We start from the raw sequence: 26568 nt of genomic DNA, 5'->3' as shown, positions 1-26568 counted from the left end.
AGAATTCTCCCTGGAAAAAGCCAGCTGTTAGGCCTGGACAGAGATGGCCAGGATAAAGGCTGCTGTTAGGATAAAGGCTGCTGGTACATATGTGCTACTGGTGACACTGGCCTCCTATACATGCCTCCTGAGGAAAACCCAGCAAGCTGTTCCTCATCTCCTGTGCTCTCACTCTCCTGAGGTCCTGAGCTTAAATCCTTCCCCACTGGCTTGGCCCTCAGCTCCTCATTCCTGGTCTCCAGTGGCCAGCCAGATCCATTCCCTTAAGGGATCCCCCCACCCCTCATCATCTCAGCTCTCTGGGACACTGCCCTGCCAGCTCCCAGACCAAGCCCCAAGCTCTCCAGCAAGCATTAGGCCAATCTGCCACCAAGCTGCACCCTCCCCCATAGCCACCCAGCCCCAGCCCAGCAGCAAACCTTGAGTCAGCGCCACCAGCCTCTGCACCTCTCCTCCTCTGCCTCCACTCTGCCCAGCTGGGGGAAGCTCAGGCACCACCTGAATAAGAAACCCCAGAGTCCTTACCGATGGTCAGCGTGTCACTTTCATGGTCACTGCCCAGGCCAGCATCAGAACTGCTCTGAGAAACACTGTCCTCCTGATGGCAAAGAAGGAGGTGAGAATGGGTCAGGGACCGAGCAAGGTACAGCCACCACCACCTTCGCCAGGGAGGGCTTCCAAGAGGCTCTACTGTGTGGGAACTGGAGCAAAAAGCTTCTCCTGGGATGCATGCAACTGGGCAGCCACGGCTTCCGAGGCCACTGTCTGACACGTGTGCTGTGTGGACGAGAGGCTGGGAAGCAGAGCTGTCAACAGAACTGTGGCCTGCTGATGAATGCTGCACCCAGGCATTCACCAGCCATCTCGGGCATTACCTGGAAAGTTGTCTAGTTCAGTGGTTCTCAAGCTGTAGTGTGTGTTTAATCACCAGGGAACCCTGTTAAAATGCAGATTCTGATTTAGTAAGTCTGAGCTGGGCCCAAGTGTCTGCACTTCTAACAAGCTCCCAAGTGATCCCGATGCTGCTGGTCCTCAGACCACGCTTTGAGTAACCAGGTGCTAGTTAAAAGGTAAATAAGTAGACTGGACTTCAAAGTTGGCATGTAAATGTTTTAGGCAACACTGGTTTCAACAAACAAATAAATCTTAGGCATGTATTGTGGTAGAGAGAAAACGTACCTGGTTATTGGGTTCTGGTCCCACCTCTGTATTTACCTACTGGGTGAACTTGAATGAACTACCAAACCCCTACCAGCCTCTCCTCCCTCCTCTGGGATAATAATCACACCTTCTTCCCAGGGTTGCTCTGCACTGTGAGATGATAGGTGTAAAAAAAAGTTTGTAAATGGAAACAATGCTACAAAGAATTATTATCATTATTTTCTTTTATGCCCAGAGTCTGCTAGAGTGAGTGTCTGGCACGAAATCAGTGTTCCACAAATATTTGCTGTTTTGCAGTTTAAAAGTTAAGGTCAACGAGATCTAAAGGTAATGAACAGGAACAGCAGGGCATTCTGTAGCCAGGGCTCTTAACTCTTGGCAAGTCTCTTTTCTTTGACATAATAAAGTCCTCTAAGGACCTTCTCCATCACTCACTGTGCCTCCAAAGGAAAAAGGAAATAGGATTCAACAGAGCTGGCACAATGGAAACAGAAGTCTCCTGAGCTTTCCACGTATGAGGCATGATGTGATTCCAAAGGGACAACAGAGCAGGGAGGTGGTGGCCTCAATGTGGCAGAGTGGGGCGGAGGTGGACAAGCCATTCACAGCCAACAAGTCCTGACTCCCCAGACCCAGCACCAGCCCAGCACTGAGACTCCAACTCACCTTTTTCAGGTACGACACAGTGCTACTGCTATTTCTGCAGGAACTGAGGGAGGATTCCACATCCTTCTTGACCAGGGTCAGGTAGTAGCCTGTTCCCAGTTGGTTCTTCAGAAACAGGGAGGAGCCCACACAGCACAGCTTCCCATGGGAAATGATGGCAATCCTATCCCCCAGGATGTCGGCTTCATCCATGTGGTGTGTGGAGAGAATAATTGTGCGGCCTGCCAGGCAAAAATACAAGGACTTGAGACAGGTGAGGCCTGTCAGTTCTCATTGATTGCAGTGGCCAGGGCTACAGAAATATTACCAGGGGTAAGCATGGGAGAAAGACTTGAAACCCTGCGGCCATGACCCCTAGGATGACAAAGCTATGAGTACAGCTACTGCATCCTCATAGAAATAAGAACAGGAACATTTATTTGGGAACTCACTACATGCCAAGCAGTGTGCTAGGTAGTCTACATGCGTTCTCATTTAACTTACTCTCTATGAGGCAGGCACTACTATTATTGTAGTTAGAGAAACTGAGGCAAGTTAAATGACTTTCCCAAGGTCTCAGGGCCACCAAGAGCTGGCTCCAAAGCCTATGCTCCTCATATTGTTACCAGAGGTGGTAATTTATATACCTTCTACATCTCTAGATGCCCATCATGCTCCTGCACCTCTCTCTCACCCATTCATTTACTCATCCACTCTTCCCACAAACATAAATTTAGTGTACCACATTGGGACAGAGATAAAGAAAGACACAGCCTCTGCTCTCAGGAACCTCAGTCTACAGGGGACATAGTTATAATACACATGGGTAAGTTCTACACCAGAGGTAGCACTGGGGGCTGTGGGGACCCAGAGGAGATGCCCTTTATCACAGTTTCTCTTCATCTTGCAGCCCCTTAGGTAATGAAGGGTAAACTTTAAGTGTTTTATAAACCAGGCCTCCCACCTCCAAACCATGGGTGAGCACAGAGCTTTAAGAAGTTCTGCATTTTCCTTGAGAGGCAATTCTGTTGCTCTAGCAAGAACAGCCCTGAGCTACAGGGAGAGCCTCTCCTTCCCCCCATCCCTCCCAGCCCGTGACACAAAATAAATACACCTCAGCTACCTTGTCGATATTTCAGCAGCAGCTCCCATATTCCCCTGCGGGAGTAAGGGTCCACGCCAGCTGTGGGCTCATCCAGAATGACAACCTTAGATCCCCCCACAAAGGCCAAGGCCACAGACAGCTTTCTCTGCATTCCACCTATAAGAAAGAGAGAGAGGCTCCAGGACCAGCCCCAGACAGCGAGTGAAGGCAGAAGTGCTGAGAGAGGAATGGAGGCGCCCTCCTGGGGACAGGCTCAGGACATGTTTCTGACTCACTCCCTACCCCCGGGGCCAGGGACCCTGGGGCAGCTGGTGTTTGTGTGCGTGTGTATGTGTGCATGCGTGTGTGTGCACACGTGTGCATGTGCATGTGGCAGGGGAGGGAACGGGGGGAGGAAGGCAGCTCAGGGCCTCACCTGACAGCTGACTTGTTTTGCTTTTCAGTTTGCTGGGTGGCAGACCGACATCCAGGGCCATCTGCTCCATCTCCGCCTTCACGTGCTTCTCTGAGAGCCCTTTCAGGCGGGCATAGAACCAGATATGTTCTTCAACAGTCAGCCTAAGGACAGGGGGGCAGGTCAGCTCTGGGCCCCACAGGATATACCAGAATTGAGTGCCAGAAGAGAAGAGAATGGGCACATTCCCCCACCCTCCACCTTTTTTTTTAAAACTTTATCACTTCTGAAAAATAATCTTCAAGGATTCGAAGTAAAACAACAGTGAGCACCCACATGAGCTGCTCAGGAAGCCAAAGCTGAAAGGTGACAAGTCACTTCCTGCCTATTCCCAGCAGGCCCAGCCACGGTGCATCAGGCAGTTGCAACTTTAAATCTCAGCTCTTCAAAGGGCCCTCCCTGGAGCCCCATCAACCACACAGCTGGTTTATCTCCATTAACCTGTGGCAACCCTCCTGAACCTCAAAGGACCTCAGATCCTAAGAGGAGGGAGGCCCCTGTGGAGGGCATGAGCCCGAGCTGCTCACTTTAGATAACAGGAAATTGGGGCCCAGAGGGGAAAAGTCCTTGGCCAAGGTCACAGAGCTCAGGTCTTTCTCTGCTCCACCATGAGGGTTCCCTGGGGGCCCTACTTGCTGAAGGGGCAACGCAAATGGACGCAAATGTCTTGAGCAGGAAACTTGTGAGGCCATTATACTAAGGGCCCTGGGGCACTGCCAGGTCTGGGGGTTAAGCTGCAGCTGGCATCAGAGATGTGTGTGGCAGGAGAGAGGATGGGCTAACTTGCCCTCCAGAATGATGATAATGGAGAGCACCATTTCCCAAGCCCCCATCCACCTGCTGGACTGATGTAACATCTCCCATCCAACAATTCACCTCCTACTTTTCCTAAAACTGAAGGACAACCGGGTCTCAACGTGTCCAGGAAGGCCAGGCCTGCCACCACCAAAGAAGGTAAAATGTTTACGTCCCACTCCGCCATGACTCACAACACACACATCCAGAGAGGTTCTGCTCCTCGAAGAGCTGATGGTACTCACATGTCAAACAGCACATTGTGCTGGGGACAGACCCCCAGGTTCTGCCGGATGCTGCTCATCTCAGAGCGAATGTCTTTCCCCAGGATGTAGGCAGTGCCCGAGGTGGGAGGGAACAACCCAGTCAAGATTGACCTGAGGACAAATATTAAAAAGTACAAGAGTCAGCATTAAACCCCATCTCCCCTGGAGATGCTCCATTCCAGGCTGCAGAGCCAGGGCAGACAGAGCAGAGGACTCAACCCTCCCATCCCCACTTTTCTAATGGACCCCCACAGACCCCTACAAAGCAAAGAAGTCTTTGCTCTGGTAAATAACTAGAGTGGGATGATGTGCTGGAAATGGAAGCTTCAGTGTGAACATTTTTTAAATGAAGATTCCAATTTGCAATGGAAAGTACACTTTAAAACATACATTTTGTACGCCTATGTAAAATGGACCAGAACAAATTATTCAAAGGTAAAAATAATTTTTGTTAGCTGGTAGGATGTTTGTGTGCCTTTTAAAAAATTTCTGCAACATTCATGATACATTAATTTTGCATTAACAAAAAAAAGGTAAAAGAAAAACAGGAAAAGAAAGTCACCACCAAAGATATACCCTTTGCAATGGCTGAGGGACCTCACTGAAAGCCATTGAGGCTAACTCTGGTGCTTTTATGGCCCGTGTTCCCTTCTGAAGCTGCATCCGTTATAAGGCCCTTGTGGGTCCCAGAGAGGGCAACTGTAGAGCCAGCTTTCCAGAGGTTTCTCACATCTGCTCAGAGACAGAGTTCCTCCCTCCAACACATCCAATCTTTCTTTCCACATTCTTGCTTCATAGTTCTGACCAAACCAGCTTAAAAGGAGACCCTTTCTCAGAGCTGTCACAGCCTCAGGCACCTCAAGAACACTGTAGAATTCTGAGAACTAAATGGGAAAGATCATCAAAAGGCTCCCAGCCTGTTTTAGGCTGAAGAAATAACATCGAGCAAAAACCAGCACTTGAAGAGCACTCTTGTAGGAGATAATATTTTTACACTCATCAACTCCTCAATCAAGTGCTCTACCCTCGCCCCAGTGACCAATGCAAGGTCCTTAGGTATGGTTTTCTAACTGCACTACAGAACCTTCCTGTGGCTGATTCCGAGAGAGCCACATCCCCTTCTTACATGGTGGTGGTCTTCCCAGCTCCATTGTGGCCTAGGAAGGAGGTGATCTGGCCCTCATAGAAATTCAGGGCCAGGCCATCAACAGCCACCTTCATGCCATCTCGGTAAACCTTCATCAGGTTCTGAATGGACACACCCAGCTTCAGGTGTGTGGGTTCCTCCTCCATGCAGACTGTGAGAAGAGAGAAGACAAGAATGAACCCACAGAAAATACTGACAAGTAGAGTGTAAACACACAGGGGGCTACACTTGCACTTTTAGAACTGTTCTCTCTCCGTGGCTACTTCTGGTTTCTCAGGCAGCACGCAGACTACATTTATTTAGGGCCTATTTAAGCAGTAGTGTTGGCGATAGGAATTCAATGATAAAGGAGCATTCACAGTCTATTGGGGGGAAAAGACTTGACAAGCAATTAAAATATAGGATGGGTAAAAGCTGTTTAAAAAACATATCTAAAAATGCCATGGAACTGTGGTACAGCCACCCTATGGAATACTACTCAGCAATGAAAGGGAATGAACTACTGATACACATCCCTACTTGGATGGATCTCAAGGGAATTATGCTGAGTGAAAAAAAGCCAATCTCAAAGGTTATGTACTGTATGGTCCCATTTATATAACATTCTGGAAATAATCAAATGTAGAAGTTGAGAAGAGATTAGTGGTTGAGAGGTGTCAGGGATTGGGGAGGAAGCGAGGAGGCTGTGGCTATTAAGGGGTAGCATGAGGGAGTCTGGGGTGATGGAACAGTGCTGCATCTTGATTGAGCCAGTGATTACACAAATCTACACATGGGATAAAAAAGCACAGAACTAAATACACATATGTGAATGAGAGCATGTAAACCCGGTGAAATCTGAAGGTCTGTGAACTGTACCAATGTCGATTTCATGGTTTTGATATTGTATTACAGCTATGCAAGGTGTTACCACCAGGGCAAATTGGGGGAAAAGTACAAAGGACACCACACCTCACCCCCACCCCCCACCCATAGAAGCTTTTGCAACTTCCTGTGAATCTGTAATTATTTTAAAATAAAAAGGTGTTTTTTTTTTTTTTTTTTAATGCCATGGAATCTCAGAGGAGGGAGTGACTGACTTCCTGGGAATCTAGAAGGGCTACTCAGTGGAAGGGGCACTGAACTAGATCTTGAAGAGCGAGTAGGAATTTAGAAGGCAGGCAAGTTGGAGAGAGGGTTCTCCTGTGAGAGGATGCAGTACATACAAAGGCATGAGGTGTGGAAGAACGTGACGTGTTCCGACAACTGTGAGAAGTTCTAGGTGACTGTCCAGAAGCCAAGTATAGAGAGGAGGCTGGACAAGAAGAGCAGGAACAGCAGAAGCAGCTGGACTAGCGGGCAAAGGCTAGTTGTAAGCAGTCTAGTGTGCCTGCCAAGGAACATCATACTGTGCCACTGGCGACTGGGGGAAGGCACAGAAGAGATCAGCAGAAGAGAGACTTATTAACTACTTAGGAAACTGAACACAAAGATGGAGTTTCCTCCCAAGAACCTAAACAAACAGCCCAGAAGGCAGAGCCTTTGCTGCACTATGGGCACCTCTCCCTATAGTCAGGAGCCAAGAGAGGACTGGGGCTCTGGGTAATGAAGGGTGAGAACATTAAGAAGCACCGGCCGAGCTCTGTGGCAGCCACTTGCTGTCAGTCTACACAGGCTCATACACCGATCACTATGACAAGGCAGGCAGCGAGGTTACAGTTCCACAGTCACAAGTGTCTTTACTTCTTCCTTCTAGCTGTTAGGGTGTTATGAAAAGTGTGGGCGTAGGGTGGGAGGGATGAAGGTATAGAGATCAAGAGCCACTTTCCTAGAAGCCAAGCAAAGGAAATGGCCCTCAGGGACTCAGATGGTGACTCCTCAATAAGTGACAGCACTGGACACAAATGGCATGGGACAATTTGGAAAGGGGCATTGCATGTGATTCCTCTGCCCCTAGAGGGGGCCCCTAGAGGGACTTTAGGCTCTTCTAAAGGGCAAGAGCCATCCCTTGCCCCACAGTCCCTGGGGCAGCACTTCGGTTAAGGGGAGAGCAGGTCAGTAGTACTTACTTTCCGATACTCCCTTCTGGCTGGAACCAGGGTGGCTCTTCTCATCACTTTCCTCGCTGAACCAGTAGGACTTGGTGCAAGGAAAATACCAGGGCCTGGGAATTCCATACTGGCCTGAAAGCAGAGCACAGGCGAGCCAGGCTCAGCCACATCCCAGCATTCCCGAGGTATTCCAGCCAGAACCACTCCCTCCTTGACACAGCCTTTGGGGACGGGACAGACAGGAATGGAGGTGGAGGAAGAGGGAGCTAACATTTGCTGAGACCTAGTACGTATAACATATGTTCTGCACCTCACTGAATCCTCCAAACAACCCCACAAGGCAGGTACTGTCCCCATTTAAGAGATGAGGAAACTGAGGGACAAGAAGCCTACCCAAGGTCACTCAGCCAGTAAGTGAAAGACTCAGAATTTGAATCCAGATCTTCATCTCACAAAATTGCATATTCAATGCAGGAAGTTCAGGTAGGGGTAATTAAACATTTCATGTACACTCCCTCAGAAGAATATCAGAAGGTGAACCAAAAAGTTAAACCTTGCTCTTTCAGAATTTGATCTATATGCAAATGTATCCAAGGCAGGTCTTGATCAAGGAGATTTATTAAGGGAAGTATCAAAGTGAATTTTTATGAATACTAATTCAATTAAATCACAAGCAAGGGCTTAGAGCCAATATACCTTATTATTCACAGGCTGTACAGTCATGCACTGCATGACAACATTTCGGTCAACGATGGACTGCATATATGACGGTTAGTCATATATGGTACTGCATAAGATTACTACCATATAGCCTAGGTGTGTAGTAGGCTATACCACCTAGGTTTGTGTAAGCACACTCTATGCTGTTTGCACAACAAAATCGCCCAATGATGCATTTCTCAGACCATGTCCCCATCATTAAGCAACGCATAACTATACTCAGGAAACAGAACCTCCACTAATGGTAACTCTGGGGATACAGAATGAGAGAACTGGGTCAGCAGTGGGAGGACTCTCCCAACTGGGTTCACCTCCAAACACCAATACTTACTAGCCATGTGACCACGGGCAAGTTACTTAACTTCTTTGAGTCATAGTTCTCTCCTTTGCAAAAACTGGTTATAAGAGTAACTCCCTCAAAGTAGTCTTACGAGGATTAACCAAAATATACAAAACACTTTGCACAGTGCCTGGCACAGTGTTCAGGAAATGAGAGCTATATCAGTACTAAGAATTACACTTTTAGCGTTAGCTGCTTCTCTTTGATCTACTTGTTTGCCACGAGTCTAAAGTCCTAGCCAACTTCCAGGAGCCCCAGGCCCTGCAGAAATTCCAGCACAAAAGGAGGAAAGCTCTGCACCTCAAAATCACACTTCCCCAGCAGATGGCTAAAGCAGTGTGGAGGCTCAGTGTACCTGGGAAGACGGCCTCGATGTACCACGTCATCACTCCATAGAGGAAGCCGTCGAACAGCATCATGGAGACCGAGGTGGTGAGGTTGAAGCCATCTTCCTCCACGGGGCTCTCCAAGAGGTTGTCCCACTGTACCCCAATTCCCTGCTCCTCAAAAAGGGCAAAATACTCACAGCCAAACCCAAAAGCCACAGGAGACAGCAGGCTCTGTGAGAAAGAGGCAAAAGTCACTTATCCATCTCCTTGTCTCTCTCATTTTTCTATCATTTCTAACGTAAATTCCACCTGGAGAAATTTGAATTTGCAAAATGGATCAATTACAAGATATGGAAGTATTCATCTACAGAGTCCCTTTAGGGGAGTGGGCTTCCTGGCAGCATATAAAATGATTCTATTTATAACCACTCATTATGCATACACATTTCAGAAATGTATGTATGATGGAATATAAAACTTTTCGAATTTTACGCTTCCAAAGATGCCCCAAGGGCTCAGCAACCCTGCGCCCTACACCTACCTACCTACCTACACACACACACACACACACACACACACACACACACACACACATTCATCAAGGTCTTCTCAAGCTCCCTGTTCAGCCAGTGATGGCTCAGTGTCATAGGAACCTGTCTGGGGCTGCTGCTGCCTAAGGGGTCCAGACTGAGGCACCTGGAGCATCCTGTGAAAAACTCAGAGGACAACTGGCAACTTGCTCTTATAGCTTGCACACCCTCGAAGGTCCCTACTCTTCTGTACAATGGAACAGAGTATTGAAGTCAGGGATTGGTGGGGAGATGGGGCACCTGCTCCTCAGTCTTTTTCAGTTCAGAAAACATTACTCAAGCGAAACCCCATACTGAACACAAGGAAGACAAGAGTCAAGAAGGAGCCATCTCTGAGCTCAAGAGCTTTCCGTTCTATCTGTGGCTGTGACTTTGTGGAGAGCTTAACATGGCCAACAAAGCTGGGAGATAAAAGGTGGGGATGGCATCTAAAAGCATTCCTCAATGCCATTTATCCCTAGCCTGGTTCACAGTGCGGTCTGGCTCTCTAAAAAAATTCCATTCTATTCAATTCGACAGCATTCACTGAGAAGGCTAAAGATAAGCAATTTAATAGACACAACCCCTGCCTTTAAGGAGCTTAGAATCTAGAACTGAGGTTCAAGGCCTATTGGAAGGGACTCTCTTATCTTCTGTTCTCAGCTTGGACTAAAAGGGGAGGTAAAATACCAAGGTGGCTGTGACTGCAGCTACTGCAGAAGCGCCAGAGTCACTCACCGCGAAGATCTTGAGTGTGAAGCCCACATAGTCTTGCCACGCCACACACAGCACGTAGGGCAGGTACAGCGTGAAGTAGATGATGCCTCCACAGGCTGCCGCCAGGTTGGCTCTGGAGAAGAGTGTGCTGATCAGGAAGCACTGCAGGATGGTCACCACGGCGAACACGGACAGAAAGACAAACACCACGCTGGGGTCGCTGTAGGGCAGCAGGTTGCCTAACTGGGAAGGAAGAGACCCATTAAATATGCTGCCTCAACAAGCAAGCACATCCTTGCATGATCTATGGGAAGAAGCTAGGGCTTATTCATACTCATCCTAGAGACAAAATAGAGGAACAGTGCTGTTCATTTTTCTGATGAGGAAACTGAAGCCTAGAGAAGGGAAATGACCCCCAAGACCACACAGCAAAACAATGGTAGAGTCAGGAATAAAACAGAGTCCAGGGTTGATATTCATCAAGGTTCGTTTCAACGGACAATTTTGTTCTTCATTTCTCCAAGAAATAATATTACCCGGTTTCTCCTTTCATAAGGACTATGACTCCTGGCAGCAAGAAAGACTTGTGGGAGACAGCATCCTACATGACTCCTCCCTCCAAAAGCCAAGAAAAATGGCCAGGAAATCTTATTTTCCTCCTTGCTAACCTGCCATGGATTTTACATTCCCACATTCATCCAAACTCCTGGAGACCTTTCAAGTTTATCTCTCCCCAGTTTATCTGGGCATATTTGAGCAGGACCCACCAGCACACAGTGGTCCCAAAGCAGCTCTCTCTCACCAGCCACAGGACCACTCCCCACCCAGAGCCAGGTCTTTGCAGTCAGATATCAGAGCATGAGAGGCGACTGATTTTAGCAAGAACTGCTCTGCCATACCGTTGGGTGACCTCAGTGAAGTCCTTAACCTTCCTTGGCCTCATTTCCTTGCATGTTAAATGGGTTATTTAGTGAGGATATGATAAGACAGCACATGTGATGTGCTTTACGCAGTGCTGGGCAATCAGTAAGTATTCATTTGTAACAAAGAGTAGCTAGTATTAAATTAAATGTTAGTTTCTATCCCTTTGCACTCCCCCTCTCTTTAAAAACTTTTTTTTTACATGATGCATCCTTAAATGAAATGATTGTGGAGAAAGAAAATTGGCATATAAACCTTTTAATGTATGAGCTAGACACAGAAACACACTGCCCAGAGTCACCTTCAAGGGGGACTTATTGCCTAGCTGTCAGCAGACAGCCTCTAGGTGTCAACTCCTCCAGGTCTGTCACAGCTGCAGAGAGCTGCCTGGCCCTGGGACACACCCTTCCAATGATTGATTGACAGGTCTGGGGTATTGGGTGTGAATGAGGGAGGCCCTGGGGGAAGCTAAAGGGCTGGATTTTTCAGCTCAATGACAGACAGCCCCAACAAGCTGTACATGCTCCAGAGTGCCCAAGGGCTTGGCCCTGCATCGCAGATGCTCTCAGATACTGCCATGAACCCACTGCCAAGCAACAGCATGGCAGAGTTCAGTTACCTGGGAAGCAAGAGCCCTGGGTTTTAGTCCTGCTTAGCTGCTAACCACCTGGGTTGACCCTGGGCAAGTCACTGCCCCTCTCTGGGCCCCACTTTCCCCAACTATAAAATGAGGGCATTGCAGGAGATGACATGTACGACCCCTTCCCTCCCAAAGAATCTTCACTTTTCTTCTCCTCACATACGTAGCCAGTGTTGAGCTGTTAAGGAGTTCCCTGGCAGGGAGGAGCCAGTGAGGCAGCCTTACTTTCAGGATGACCACCAGCAGGCCGGCGCTCACGAGCAGAGGGATGAGGCTACTGATGAACCAGCTGAACCAGAGGATGCCATTGTCCAGGCCCATGATGCGCATGGTCTCCTTCAGGCGCGCCTCCTTCTCATACACGATGCCCTTGATGATCACAGCCACAGAGTAGATCCAGGCCAGCGTCATGAAGAGCGGCATTGACCGGCTCATCACCCGCAGGAAGCTGGAGGCCGCAGGGAAGGGCAGCGGGGGGATTTAAAGACAAGTGTGAGCCAGACTCATGGCCAATGCCTCCAGGCCTGCATGCAAGAGAAAGCACCACCACCATGACTGAGCCAAAGATGGGCAGGCATTCTGGACTCTGAGACGGATAGGTTGTCAAATGCTTCATGAGCAGTGCATCATAGGGATAAAAATTAGTGTTGTCAAGTAAAATTTCTTTGGGGGCCTACTTTAGTAACTAGGTAACTGTGAGATGTAATTAAGCTAAGTGTGGGTTATTTTAAAGTACTAAAACAAAACAAAACAAAAACTAATTCCTTCTCTCACGAAAGTTCAATATCTCCAAGGTCATCTCACTACTGACTTGCCTTGCATAACTCTTATCACAGATGGTGCAGCTCTTGTCAGGAATATTTCAGATTCCAAACTAGAAGAGGAAATGCAGGGCTGAGAAGTACAAGGGACATAGAATGTGGATCCTAGAACTCAGCTTTACTACTTACATACTTACTGGCTATGTGACAACAGGCAAAGGCCTTAATACCTCTGAGCCCCCATCATGCCCTCATCTTGAAATCTCCTTTCTAGAGTAAATCTTGGCTGAGTGGGTCTTTGGAAAAGTCTTCCTTCGGAAAATTCTAGCTAATCTTTCTGAAGGTGAAACAGAAGATAATTCCTGGTGACCTGGAAAAGCTAGAGTGAGCCATGCAAGCAAACAGTTGTTCCATGCAAAGCAGAGAGCAAAAGCAAGGAGAACAGCCTGCTCCTTCTGCACTCTCATCTCTACACACACATCACAACAGAGAACAGGAGAATTTCCAGAATTTGGAAGAGACAGTACATATTTCAGATGCCTGTAATAACTACACCTCTGTCTGTTCTCTCCTACAGGAAATCATTAGATCCACAGGCACAGTTCTCACAATGAGAACTTGGCAGCTTAATGACTAAGCACTAAAAGGTTATCTAAAAAGTCTAAGATCAAACGGCCTTGTTCAATTTTATTTGGATCGTCTCAAAATGTGGTTTACCACTTAGAGAGAGGAAGTGGACAAATTTATATGATGTTACCTTTTATAGGTCTAGACCGCTGTTTCTGTATTTGGGGGATGTGTGTATTTGCTTGCATGCGTTTGCCATGACATATTTTAAGCTTGCAGATTGTGCATATTTTGACCAAAGGGATAGAGCGGACAAAATATAAGTGCTGGTAATCACGGATGAAAAAGGAGGGAGGATGATCAGTGCACGTGTCTGTGATGTGGCTGAAACTGTCAACTACCTACACCTGGCATCTTATTTCCTAAAATCTTCACAGAATTTCAAAAACAATTTTTTCACCAGTATGAACACACATGTAAAATAAAGTCAAGCATTCTGTCTCCTCCTTTGGCGTGTGTGTGTGTGTGTGTGTCTGTATAGACACTCCATCCGAGGACAGCGTTAACCAGTTACATAAAGATGGTGGCTTACTGGTAACTTACATGTCATCAACATAACAAGGGTAGGGCATCTGCTGCACATAGACACCCGTTTTCTTCTCGGTGCCCGTCAGCACCCTGATGATTGCCTGTTCCACCACATCCTGCAAGTAGGCGAAGCCCCCCCAGACGTATCGCATATCCTCAAAGGGGTCAGCACGAGGACCTGGGTCCCAGTACCTAAAACCAAACCACAGGTGATCAAACATTCCTTAGAACCATAAAATTAAAAAAAAATCTAATCACCCACAATCCTACCACCATTACAGAGCCACTATTTTTATTTTTCTATGTTACTCTCTGGTTTCAGTTGACACATACACATATTTTTAAATACATATAATCAGAAGCAGCATACCACTTGCTGGTTTGGTTTCTTCCCCTCCATTGGCTACCTAACATTGCGTCAAGTGGACATACCAAAATTTACTTAATTATTCCCTTTTATATTGGTTGTTGGCCCCTTTTTGTAAAAATGAATAATGCTAGCATGGGGAACCTAAAGTCTTTTTTCTTCTTTTTTTCTGTTGATTTAATTCCTTGGGATTAATTCCCTTGAGTGGAAATGCTGAATCAAAAGATAATATTCTATGACCTTTGATGTAATTGTCTCCAGCAATGAATGTGCCAGTTTCACCAAAATCATGCCACCAATCTGAGTTATTTTTTGTTGAAATTTCTACCAAATTATTAGTTAAAATAAAATATCTCTAGTCATATTAGCTGCTCTTGACTTCACCCAAGACTGGCTGGTGTGATGGGATTCAACTTACCCATCCCTGATCTTATTCGTCCTCTCCACATTGTCAATGTCCATTCGGATCTTGTACTTGACATGATGGGGCAGCTCCACACTGTTGGGAGCAATTCCAGTGAACACGATACCAGCCCAGAACTTCCTCTCATCCAGCAGCTCCATGGATTTGTTGATGAGCCGGACTTCTGTTGCTATTGGTTCGAGCTTGTTCAGGTTGACACACTGATGGAAGAACAGCCTTCATGAGAACTCTGGTGGCCAGGAAAACAAGCTGTGGCCGAGGCTGACTCTATCCTAGGAGGGAAGTGCTAACTGTATGACTTTTTTCTCCTCACTCTCTAATCCTCTCTAAAGTCGTTTTCCAATATCCAACCAAGAATGGATCTTTTTGTTTTTTTTTGGTAAGGAAGACTGGCCCTAAGCTAACATCTGTGCCAATCTTCCTCTATTTTGTATGTGAGACGCTGCCACAGCCGTGGTGTGACAACCAGCATGTAGGTCTGCACCCAGGATCCGAACCTGCAAACTCCGGGTGGCTGAAGCAGAGTGCGCGAACTCAACCCCTACGCCGCCAATTTTGTTTTTTAAATGCAATTTAAGAAAAATGCAGGAAGTATTTAGAGATAAGTTACTCATGTTGATTTTTATGGAGGGAAAGAGGTTGAAACAATGATCATACCTCATTTTCCTCTTTGCTTTCTTAGCTATTTGGAGTCATAACAACTAACCAAACAAAAAAAAGACCAAAAAACCCTTTTATTTGTCCCTATTAAGTCATGTAATTTTTAGGACTAAATTTTTAAATGTAATCTCTCTTATTAGATTTTAGATAAGTTTCATCAATAATACCTTTTTAAGGGAATACTTTGTTGTCATTAGGTATTGGGATATCAAAACATAGGAAAACCTAGAAGGAGATGGACAGAAACATTCTTGAGTCAGAGAGAATAAAACTAGAGTTAGGTCTGTTTATTTACTCACTCAATCATTCAACTAACATTTATTGGGTGCCTTTTGTACACCAAGCCTTGTGTTAGGTTTGAGGGAATAAGACTACACATTATTTGTAAACTTTCCTCCAATCCGAACCTTACTGCCCCATCTCAGAAAAGAAGCCAAAGCCTTTTCTAAATGATCCACGGGACAGATCCTCACCTCCATGAACCGAGATATGGTCTGGATAGCCCGGTTGGTTTCATTGAAGGCTTCTCTCCAGGTGTACACAGAGCCATTCATGGGCTGGACATCCTCTGGGTGCTTGGCCAGAAATGCCATGATATCTTTGGCTGTCCAATCTGAGCCATCCAATTGCTGTTCCCAAAAGTGGTCATTGCCTCTGCTGTCCAACAGCGTCTGCCATTCCAGTGAGAAAGTACAAGTAGTAAAACCTGCTAAGTCTTGATAAGCACAATATGATTCACAAAACCCTTTCACATACGTTGTCTCTTTTTTTTGTCTTCACAGAAAACTGTGAGGTAGATAATAGTGTTCTCATCTTACAGCTGAGAATACTGAGGTTGAAAAAAACAGAATAAGATTTTAACCAAGGCTGAGTCATTATGCTCACAGGCATGGAGCGGACACTCAAAGTCACACCAATCTGAATTCAGAGTCCATATGTTTCCAGCCTAGCTTAACAATATTAACTGCAGTAACAACACTGATCATACTTACTCTGTACAATTACTATCTTGGACTATTTATATGCTTTACCTCACACAACTCCACAAGGAAGGTATCTTTAATAGTTCCCATTTTACAGATGGGAAAACAGGTTCAGAGAGGTCAAGTGACCTCTCAGGGCCTTATGGGGCCCTACCATAAGGTCACACAGCTAGTAAAGAGCAAAGCCAGGATACGAAACATGGACTCTGATTCTACTGCACCCTCCACTGCATTATATCATCTTCTACTTTGAGACCCAGGCTGATGACTTCTCATAAAGACTCTATTTCTAGACCGAATTAAGACAAACCCGCTTTTGCTATTTAGTTTGGGAAAATATTGCTGCTGTTAAACCAAGTGAAATATGATCTTTCCCCATTGCAGGACGCATGGGTCATGATGCAAAGGAGACCTAACTTCCATTTCTTGTTCCCTAGCTGGTTGGTTCCCCACATGGGTCAATATGGAAGAGAAGGACAAGAACCACATGGGTCAACATGGAAGAGAAGGGCAAACCAATCACTCAGTAGGTCCAGAGGGCTGGGGCAGAGGCCTGAACAGATGTGTTGCCTGAAAAATGGGTCAGCTCAAACTCAGCTCATGGGAAAGGTAAAGCAGGCGCAGCTCCTGTCACAGCTTTGAGAAGGAAGATGAAACTCTGGCTCTACTGAAATGGAATCTCTAAGGGGCCAAACACGGCTACTTTTTAAATCATTCTTACTTTCACTAACATTATAAGTTTTTGCCCCATGTGGCTTCATATTTACTATTTTAATGGGAGCATAATGGTTTTATAGAGTATATATACTGTAATTTCATTACCTATTCCTGTACTGCTAAGCATTTAGTCTATTTCTAACTTCTCACAGTAACAATTATTATAGCAATAACATTTTCTCTCATACAGTGACTTCTTTCTTTAAAATTATTTCTGTAGGATACATCCCTGAGGGTGTGTGGAATGGTGGTACACAGAATAGCACATTTTTCATGGTTCTTACAATTTTCATTCCAAATTGTTTCCCATAGGGAATAACAATTTATACTGTCATCAGTAAGGTATATAACTACTTTTGTTAACATAAACGATACAAAACCGTACCTCACAAAAGTTCACAGGGGTATGGGTTAGCAAGGCTAAAATGACTTTATTTGGAGACTTGAACTGAACAAATAAGAGCTGAGTGAAGACTCGTAGTGTCTGGGGTGAGGCCTGCCCTGCCCAGTGTGGCTTCTGAGCAATGTGGCCAAGGAAGGCAGCAAGATTGGAGAGGTGTGCCCATGAGATCACTGATCGCTTTGCCATTCTAGGGCACGTGAGGGGACCAGGAGACCTAAGATCACCTTTGGGAGTGGTAGCCAGAGAGAAAGCAGGGCCTTGAGGTGAAGGCGGCAAAGAGCAGCTCAGAAAAGGGGACAGCTGAGTATCAGTGGTTTCCATGACTCAACAGAGAAGTGTCTCCGGATCTGTGGGGGTGATACAACCGGTACAGACAGAGCCAGAGAAGCAGAAAGATAAGAGCTACCAGAGAGTCGAATGGTGGTTGTCAGGGGCTGGGATGGGGGAAATGGGAGATGTTGGTCAAAGGGCACAAAGTCTCAGTTATACAATATGAATAAGTTCTAGAGATCTAACGTACAGCACGGTGAATAAGTTAACAATACTGTACTGTATACTTGAAATTTGCTAAGAGATAACCATGTGAGGTGATGCATATGTTAATTAGCTTGATTATGGTAATCATTTCACGATGTATTTGTATATCAAAACATCAAGGTGTACTCCTTAAATATATACAATTTTTATTTGTCAGTTATACCTCACTAAAGCTGAAAAAAGCGAAAGAAAAAAAGATAAGAGCTACTCCAACAGAAGAAGAAGCCTCAGGCACAGCCTCACGTACCAGACACGAGGCTGCAGGGGGTGCAGAGGACTCAGAAGCCCAAGCTTGTGGAATTAAACAAACACTCCATAATAGAGAAAAGAAAGCAGTCGGAGGAGGCTCCTTCACATTCCACCCACAAGCTGATGAGTCCCTAGTCAGTGTCTCCAGCCTAACCAACCCCTGCACTCTAGGCCCTAATATCCGTCGGCCTATTGGACATCCCCACCATCTACCAGCTAGAGATCAAGAATCAGCCTGATGCCTCCCTCTCCTTCATCCCTCCACAACCGAGCAGTCACCAGGCTTCACCTCCTGCCCAAGGCCTTGGCCTCTTACTTGGATAGCCTCCACCCTGGTCTCTGCCTTCCATCTGCTCCTCTTTAATACATCTGCTGTATCAGAGTAATGTATCTACATTTCCCCTTGCTTAAAATCCTTTCATGGTCCTCCAGAGCTTAAAGGAAAGGTCCTTGGCTTGACAAACAAGGCTCTCCAAACCACATGCCATGCCTTTCTCCCCAGCCACAGCTCCTACATTTCCATTGCACATTCTGGATTCTCCCACCAGGACTCCTAATGAATGCCACGGCCATGTTTACAAGGGCCTTGTCCCATAAGAACTGGGAGCCTATGAGCAGCTGGAGCATCTGCACTCAAACTCTCCATTTAAGAGTAGGGGAAGTAGCCATCTGCCTGCAGACCAAAACTCATGAGTCCTTTCAACAAGGCCCCTCATCATCCTCTGAGACTCAGATGGAGGAAGTCCAATAAGTAGAAATATGGATTCCAAAGAGAGGACCAGGAAGAAGAGGTCTGAGACCACACCGAGGTCTATGGTGCTGTCTTTGGCTGAATCACAGAGAAGAGACTAACGCCCAAAAGCAACCCATATTTGAAGGGCATGAGTTGTTGTTGTTATTATTATTATTAGTCAGGAATTATTCAGTAAATCTATACAAATTACTGTTCACGCTTTTCTCACTGAAGTCCCTTGGTTTTTAAAGGTCCCAATTTAAGAATTCTGCACATGTAACAGGACTAGTACAACAAAGATAAGTCCAGCTTTCCCATCATTGGAAGGCCCCTGAGGTACCGTCCTTCTCAGGGCATCAGGGGACAGTCCTAAGCCTGGGAGAGTACCTTCCTTTAGAGGTACTGCCTCTAAAACCCAGCTGCCCCTCCGATCAATGAGGTGCCAAGACAAGAAACCAGGAAAAATCCACTCCTGCCTCTTAGTAGCAGCAGAAACAAATGGAAGAGGCCTCCTCCCTCACCATGGAGACAGGAAATAGTCTAATGATTCTCTGACTCAGCCCAAGGCAGGGATGATGTGATTAAACGGCACTCAGGCTCAAGTAAAGGAGACATTCTTTGCTCAGACTCCTCCACTTTTGAGTCCAATTGTCTCCAGAGCACTTATCCCTTTCAAGTGGTTCTGAAGCACTGAGTGCAATTCCCCTCCACGTGGTAATGGAGGCTCCACACTCACACAGTGCCTACGGAGTGAGTATCTCAGACCCTGTCCACAGGTCAGACCAGGCCTTTGCTCCCATACCTCTTTCCAAGAACTACCAAGACACAGGGAGGCTAAGCAAGATGCTATAGTTGGCTCTGGAGACAGAAATGAAAATAGTCAGGGTCCTGCAATCACCAAACTCTTGCTCCAAATACCAGCCCTCACTAAGTTTCTTAGAAAACTGAATTTGACCACCAGACACACGGATGCTGATGTGCATGAAAGACAAAATGTGTTATCTGTGTACCATGATCTGTATCTCTGACAAGGTGGCAGCCCTGTGGCTTGAGCTATACTCAATACATCTATACTGGTTAAATGTAAAGAATTCTCATCTCAGTCACTTCCAGTAAAGTGACCAGAAACTCACCTTTCCAGCATCAAGCAGGCACACAGTAATCAGAGAGACACTCACCCGGACAAGGTCCATTTCTGGGCTGCTCTCCATGAAGGTCCAGATCTTGGGGCTGAGCTCTTCCCACATGCCTTCCAGATCATGAAACACAGCCAGTTCCTGGAAGGTCTTATTCACCTGGAGTCAGGTGGGGAGCCAGGGGCAGCAGCAGAACGAGAGGAAGAGACATGAGAAATTCAGCTGCTCCCTGAAAAGATATTCCATCAGAGTGGCCCTTTTCCTTCCTCCCCGTCGCCAAGAAGTGCCTGCCTGCAGCTGTGATTCAAGTGCCCAAGGCTGTAGAGCTGGCCCTCAGCAGTGGGCTCTGGTCTGGATCAGACTTGAGGTTCCTACTCTTTGGAAATCCCAGAAGAGCCATGAGTATACTCAATATGCTCCATCCAAAGCTGCCTTTACTTTTTTGCCCCCAATACTAGAAAGGTTCTCAAGACAGAGTCTTAGGCCCAGGCAGCTTACCTCAGCCATAACCTGCCTTGTGGCGGGAGTGTCAGGTGTATACAGGATCTTCCCAACAAGCAGAGGCTTGAGAGCTTTCCATATGATGCGGGAAAGAGGACTAGACTCCAAATTCTTCATCAAATCATTGCAATAAGGAGCTGTGAAGAAGATGAAAGGCAAATACTCATTCATATGCATAGTCATATACTTACAGGAACCAACAAGGGCTTTGGAGCCAGCCAGACAGGCCTGGGTTCAAATCCCAGCTCTACCACTTAATAGCTATGTAACAAATAACTTCATAAAAAAGTAAAAATAAATAAAAACGTCCAAAAGTCACATTTGAAAAAAAAGACAAATAACTTCACTTGTCTGAAGTGGTCAGTTTGCCCCTCTGTAAAAATAAAGTTAATAACATCTACTTGGCAGAGATGGGGGAGGATTAACTGAGATGTTATCTGTAGAGCCCCTAGAACAATGCTTGATAAATAATTATAGTTTATTATGACACTGATCCTGGATAACTCACAACTGAGACAATGTAGGGAAATGTTTTTACTATACACAACCCTGTGTAACTCGAGACTCATGCTATTTCGCCAGCCCTCACCACTTTGTTTTCATTGAAAACAGAGGGCTAAATTCAGACCTCAGTTTTCAAGCAAAAATAAAAATTTTCCCTTTAATTAATAGGTCTCATCACAAGTAGAGTTACAGGTAATAAAAATCCAAAGTATAACAAACTGGGTTTGATTATCCAGAAAGATTCCTAAATTTTTTTTTTTTAATTTCACTCCGGGTTCTCTTTAATACCAAGTATCTTCTATATGCTACAAAGATAATAGATTTTTTTTTTTTAAAGTGGATTTGCTCACAATTATATCTGTTGTGCAAATGAAGCCTCCCTTGGGTTGACTTGCAAAGTGAGGGAGAGGACGGGATGGCATTTCAGAAAACTGCCTATAATGCCATCCCCTTCAGGCTTGCAAAGCAACCTGCAACGTCTGGAGTGCTTTACTCCAGAGAAGAATAGAAGGTTCTTATGTTACAGTAACTCACAGAAAGCTGCCTCACTCAGTGTCTGAAAGACACACCTGTGGTTGGAAATGGAGACAGGCTCACTTGCATCATGTTTTCAAGGAAAAGGATGTCATTGTCTAAAACTGTAACACTGGCTCCTCGCTGCCACCAGGCACAAGACACACATCCCCACAGAAGTGCCCAAGTGTAGGGAGCAGATATGGAGTTACAAGGTTCTTTAACACTGCCTTGCAGCTAAGAACCAAAAACAAAAAGCAGATCAAATGTCTGAGTCTGATGGTAGACACACGCCACCATTAACAGGTATTTCAGAGGCCGAGTGGTTTCCCAGAAAAAAGCATGGAGCCAGGTGGATCTGGGTTTCATCCTGGCTCTCGTGGATTAGCTATGGTGTGGCTTTGACCCAGTCACTTCACTTCTCTGAGCCTATAAAACGTGGGGTTATAAAACCTTCCTTGCAGGATTATCGTAAGGGTAAATGAGATAATTTAAATAGAGTGCACAGTACATAGGAAATGTTTCCTAAATGTTAGATTTTATCATTGTTATTACTGTTATTTTTAAGTTTTTATTATAAAGCATACCTCAATGGTAATAATAATAAGGGGAGGAGGAGCTGGAGGAGGAGGAAGATGATCAGTATCTAATCCTTGATTACTCTGGGAACCAGCCTCCTACATCCCCCAGAAAACTGAGGTGACTGGCTTGCAATCATTCACTCATTTGATAAACACTACTGTGCACCCAAGATGGGCCAGGCTGCATTTAAAGAAGTGGGGACAGTGAGCTGATGAGACAAAGACTCTCTCCTCTAGGAGCTCAGTCTGGTGGGCAAACAGACACATCAACCTCCAATGCTGCTACAGAGGATGAGGGTAAGCACGAGGTGGGAGGTGACATGGGGCTGAGTCTAGAACCAAGGTGGGGTTGGGGCCAGGGCCTTGGCCTGCACAGACACTCACTCGTAGAGTTGTCATAGAAGGTGCCAGCATCTTCCTCAGTGCCATTGCCTCCAAAGAGGGCTTTGTAGTTGTTGTCCTCATACCAGTTGAGGGACTTGATCTTCAGCCCCCCACCCTCGGGATGGCCACAGACGATGCGGGACACAGCCTGGTATATCTGGGTGGAGGAGCTGGAGCTGTTCACACTGGTCAGGAACATCACCTCCTGCCGCATGTCACTCCAGCTCCTCATGCTGAACAGCTGGTGCCAGGGATTGGGAAGAAAAGGAGAGGGAAAGGAGAGGGGAGAAAAGCGGTGGGGACAGGGAAGAGAAAGAAACATCTTATTTTCTTGACCTCTCCAAAGCCACATCCCAGAACACATTTTGTCTGATGGTATCTCCTCCAAGTCTTGTGATGAGATTGCTGGAACCTGGCTCTTCCATTTGTGGTCAGGGGACCAGTAGCATCTGCGTTATCTGAGAGGTCGTCTGAAATGCAGATTCTGAGACCCCTCTGCATTTTCACAAGACGCTCACATGATTCCTATGCACATTAAAGGTTGAGAAGCAGAGCCTAGGAGTTAGTGGAACCCCTGGTGATGGGCTTTATTTTGCTGGGATTATCTTCTGGTTTATAGAAGAGAATGCTTTCTCTGAACAGCCATGTCTGACCACGGATGAGTACATCAGGAACGGCTTACATCCTCCATCACTGACTCATTTCTGAAACACCTCAAACTTCACTGTGTAAACTGAGGAGTCCTCTGCTCCTCAGGAGAAAAGGTACTGTGTCTGAAGCCCCCTCTCTCATCTCAGTTAAGTGTCAGGCAATGGAAAAAGCATAAGGCAGGAGACCCAAGTGTGAATCCCAGCTATGTCCCTCATTAGCTTATTCTAGCCTTAGAAAAGTCACTTCTCTAAGGTTCCAACTTCTCATCAAGACGATGACGCTAAAACAGAGTAATCACAGATACACGAGAGAGGGCACTGCACGGGCTGAGTCAGATGCCCCGGGCGACCAGAGGCTGCGTCTGTGACTTACACTCAGCAAGCGCTTTGTCTCACATACAAATATACTCCAGCACCTTGTGGAGTTCTGGCCCAATTGCTCTTATTATTAAATATTTATAGAGCACTTTGTATTTCCATGCATTTCACAATAAATCATTAATAAATCCATACATTCTTCAAAATATCTCTGCGTGTTGTCACCACCTAGAAGACTGAGTGGTGGAGAGAAGGGAGGAGAGGCCGTGGGACCCTGCGTGCACCCTGGAGAAGACCTAGATTTGGACTCCACACGCCCAGTTTTCTATCTCACAGAGCCTGCTGGTTCCTATGGGTAACCATGGTCCTTGATGCCGTGGATCCTGACTTTGCCTTCTGCTTCCAGAGGGGGACCAGGCACTTCAGGGGTGGGTCAGGTGTCACAAAGATTACGCCCTCCAGAAAGGGAGCATCTAGCACATGCCACAAGAACACAATTATTGGGTGGTCAGCTTTTCCTTATGTTATCTTTTCAAAACCTATATATGGTATATACACAGCGGGGAGAGAGGTAGGCAGACCAGTTTTCCTTTTGTTGGTGGGTGGAACAGCCCTGGAGACTTTTAAACGATGGTGAGTAACAGCCACTCACTTCTCTTTCCACAGGCTGCCTCACCACCACCATCCTGCCATCCCCCAATCAAAAGAACAAATTTCTTCCCACATAAAGCTAGCACATCTTTGGACAGAGGCACCAAACTATTGGCTCTTTCTAGCACCTGTCTTGGGGGCAAACTCCTACTCATTCTTCTCCACCCCAGCTCATGGTCTGCACTTCCTCTGTGAAGTGCTCCTGATTTACAGGGTGGGGCAGCCATTTGTCCCCCTAGCCCCCGAAAGGTGGTGTTTCACAACCATCTGTGGAGTGAATGAATGGCAGACCGACCGACTGCTTTCTCAATCCACTGCGATGGCCTCCTTCTGCCCTTGCCCCTGACCACAGTCTCTTCTCAATTTAACAGCCAGAATGTAAACAGTCTACACACTCTAGGTCACATCATGTCCTCCACTCTGCTCTGAACCCTCTGCAGGCTTCCCACCTCGCTCAGCAGGCATTCAGCCTTACCAGACCTGCACGGCATTCACCTCCTTCTCTTCTCTGATCTTATCTCTGAACACCCTCTCACTTGCTGACTTTGTTCTGGCCATATTAGCCTCCTTCCTGGTCTTTAAACACATTCCTTATTCATATCCTAGCATCAGTGTCTTTGTATCTATGGTTCCTCCTGTTTGGAGTGCCCTTCCTTCTCCATTGACACACTATCCTTTCCGCCAGGTTCAACTGTCACCTTATCAGAGAGGACTTCCCTAATCACCTCCTTTAAAACAACACTTCATCACTCTCTATCTCCCTCACCCAGCTTTACTTTCTTCATTGCACATATCCCTGCTGTCACATTATACACTGACCTGTCTCCCACCCCATGCGAGCCCCACGAGAACAGGGAAGTTTGTGTGCTCACTGTCCCCAACTGTAGCAATGCCAGGTGCCTGGCAGGTGCTAGGTGGGTAACAGACGCTGCTCCTTGTCCTGCCTTTCCAATCTCTTCAGGCACACCTTCCCTGTCACCCACATGTGGAGCTCATGTCAGCTTTGACTCATCTGGCTCTCCAAATCTCCATTTCTACCCAATTGCTAGGTCCTGTTAATCCATATTGTCTTTCTTTGAAGAGTCTCCTTTCTATTCTATTCCAGTTACCATCAGAGTTCATCAGACAAAAAGGGGGCTATAGCAGCAAGACCACAGGAGTCCAACAGTCCTGGGTTCAAATCCCAGTTTTGCCAATTAACTAACTAGATGACTGTGGGCAAGTTGTCTAACTGTTCTGAGCCCGAGTGCCATCTGTAAAATGGGCACAATAAGCCCCACTCACATTTGTCATGCAGATTATACAGGGCAATTAGGTGAAAGTGCATAAACCAGAGCAGCTCCTCAGAAAACGTTAGCTCCCTTTTCCTTTCAAGGGTTGTGCTTTGGTCAAAACAATCAACTTTCTTTCCAAACACTAAACAGATAAGTGCATATATTTATTTATCTTCTCCCATTTGTCCCAGAGAAATGGCATGTTGGACAATGAGTAACTCGTGGTCAAAGTGACCAGAAGGTGTTCCATTGAGAGGAGTGGGTGGCCCTTGTTTGCCCTGGAACAGGGAGCAAGCAGGACACACGAAACAGCTGCCAAGAAAAATGTATATTGCTCAGTTCTCTGGAGAGTTTCCGCCACAACAGCAGTGGGAACATCACATGCTTTCAATTATCTTTTTACCCCAGACAAAAGGCGGGCCAGTGGTGTAAGAGGAAACAGCTGTAACCAGACCCTGAGTTTCAGAGGCAGCCTCCCATGTTGCAGGGACTCCATGAACAGTCCCCACTTTGCTGCCTCTAAGGCTGGGAGGGGACCTACAAGATCAGTGCAGAGCATGTCACTGTCCGCTAACAGGACCCTAGAGCAATGGCTATGGACTTGCAGGCAGTTTCTGTGTCTCCCTCTGCCTCCTGCAGGAACCCCGGGTGACCTAGCTTCTCCACCTACAGAAAAGTCACCAGCGTTCATAACCAGAGTAACATATGGCAGGCGGGAAGACGGCTTCTCCTCCCGAAAGGGACCTGAAAGCCAAGCCTCTTCAGTGAGACACACATGAGCAGAATTAAAAGAAAAGAGAACCAAAAGAAATTCACTCAAGTATAGACAGTGTTGAACCTCAGTGTTTTCCGTATGTTCCCAAACGTTCTGCATTTCACTCAATGAACATTCAATACTTTTATTCTCAGAAAACAAAGCAAATTTTGATATTTGAGAAAAATAATAAAAACACAAAAAATGAGTTAGAGAAGCAACTCAAAAGAAGTTTGAGTCAAGTCTGAGAAAATTTCTCCACAAATTATTCCTATCCAACGTCCTATCCATTGAAGCCTGCCTTGTTTCTGACCACGAGCCCCTGCTCAGCTCCCTACACACCAGGCTCCAGAAAGTCCCTTCTTCCAAGTCTAACTTGAAACAGGGCTGGGCATCAGAAGGGTGAAGCACACGCTGGCTGGGAGGCAGAGGAAAAGGTTAACCGCTTTTACAAGCACCTACAGGCCTTCTAAT

The 26568-nt window shown here is 46.3% G+C and overlaps 1 protein-coding gene across 2 annotated transcripts in view; it reads right to left on the bottom strand.

Moving 5' to 3' along the window:
- Nucleotides 1-26568, bottom strand: part of ABCA1 (ATP binding cassette subfamily A member 1) — a 135328-nt gene that overhangs the window by 34496 nt on the left and 74264 nt on the right. Inside the window, exons 9-24 of one of the 2 annotated variants that reach the window (XM_004423291.3) lie at nucleotides 22448-22688; nucleotides 20463-20602; nucleotides 20007-20123; nucleotides 15680-15877; nucleotides 14541-14746; nucleotides 13771-13947; nucleotides 12065-12287; nucleotides 10300-10521; nucleotides 9019-9223; nucleotides 7622-7735; nucleotides 5553-5724; nucleotides 4406-4537; nucleotides 3327-3469; nucleotides 2930-3067; nucleotides 1828-2048; nucleotides 526-598 (exon numbers count right to left, since the gene is read on the bottom strand). In XM_004423291.3, coding sequence (XP_004423348.2) covers nucleotides 526-598; nucleotides 1828-2048; nucleotides 2930-3067; nucleotides 3327-3469; nucleotides 4406-4537; nucleotides 5553-5724; nucleotides 7622-7735; nucleotides 9019-9223; nucleotides 10300-10521; nucleotides 12065-12287; nucleotides 13771-13947; nucleotides 14541-14746; nucleotides 15680-15877; nucleotides 20007-20123; nucleotides 20463-20602; nucleotides 22448-22688 — 2722 coding nt within the window. Of the gene's footprint in view, nucleotides 1-419; nucleotides 499-525; nucleotides 599-1827; nucleotides 2049-2929; nucleotides 3068-3326; nucleotides 3470-4405; nucleotides 4538-5552; nucleotides 5725-7621; nucleotides 7736-9018; nucleotides 9224-10299; nucleotides 10522-12064; nucleotides 12288-13770; nucleotides 13948-14540; nucleotides 14747-15679; nucleotides 15878-20006; nucleotides 20124-20462; nucleotides 20603-22447; nucleotides 22689-26568 lie in introns of both variants that reach the window. The other variant, XM_014782041.2, reaches the window with a different exon arrangement.

This window comes from Ceratotherium simum, chromosome 29 (assembly GCF_057802395.1).
Source record: "Ceratotherium simum simum isolate JZ-2026a chromosome 29, ASM5780239v1, whole genome shotgun sequence".
Taxonomy (NCBI): Eukaryota; Metazoa; Chordata; class Mammalia; order Perissodactyla; family Rhinocerotidae; genus Ceratotherium; species Ceratotherium simum.
Note: the sequence above shows the minus strand (reverse complement) of the source record. Positions and strands in the feature narration are given on the sequence as shown.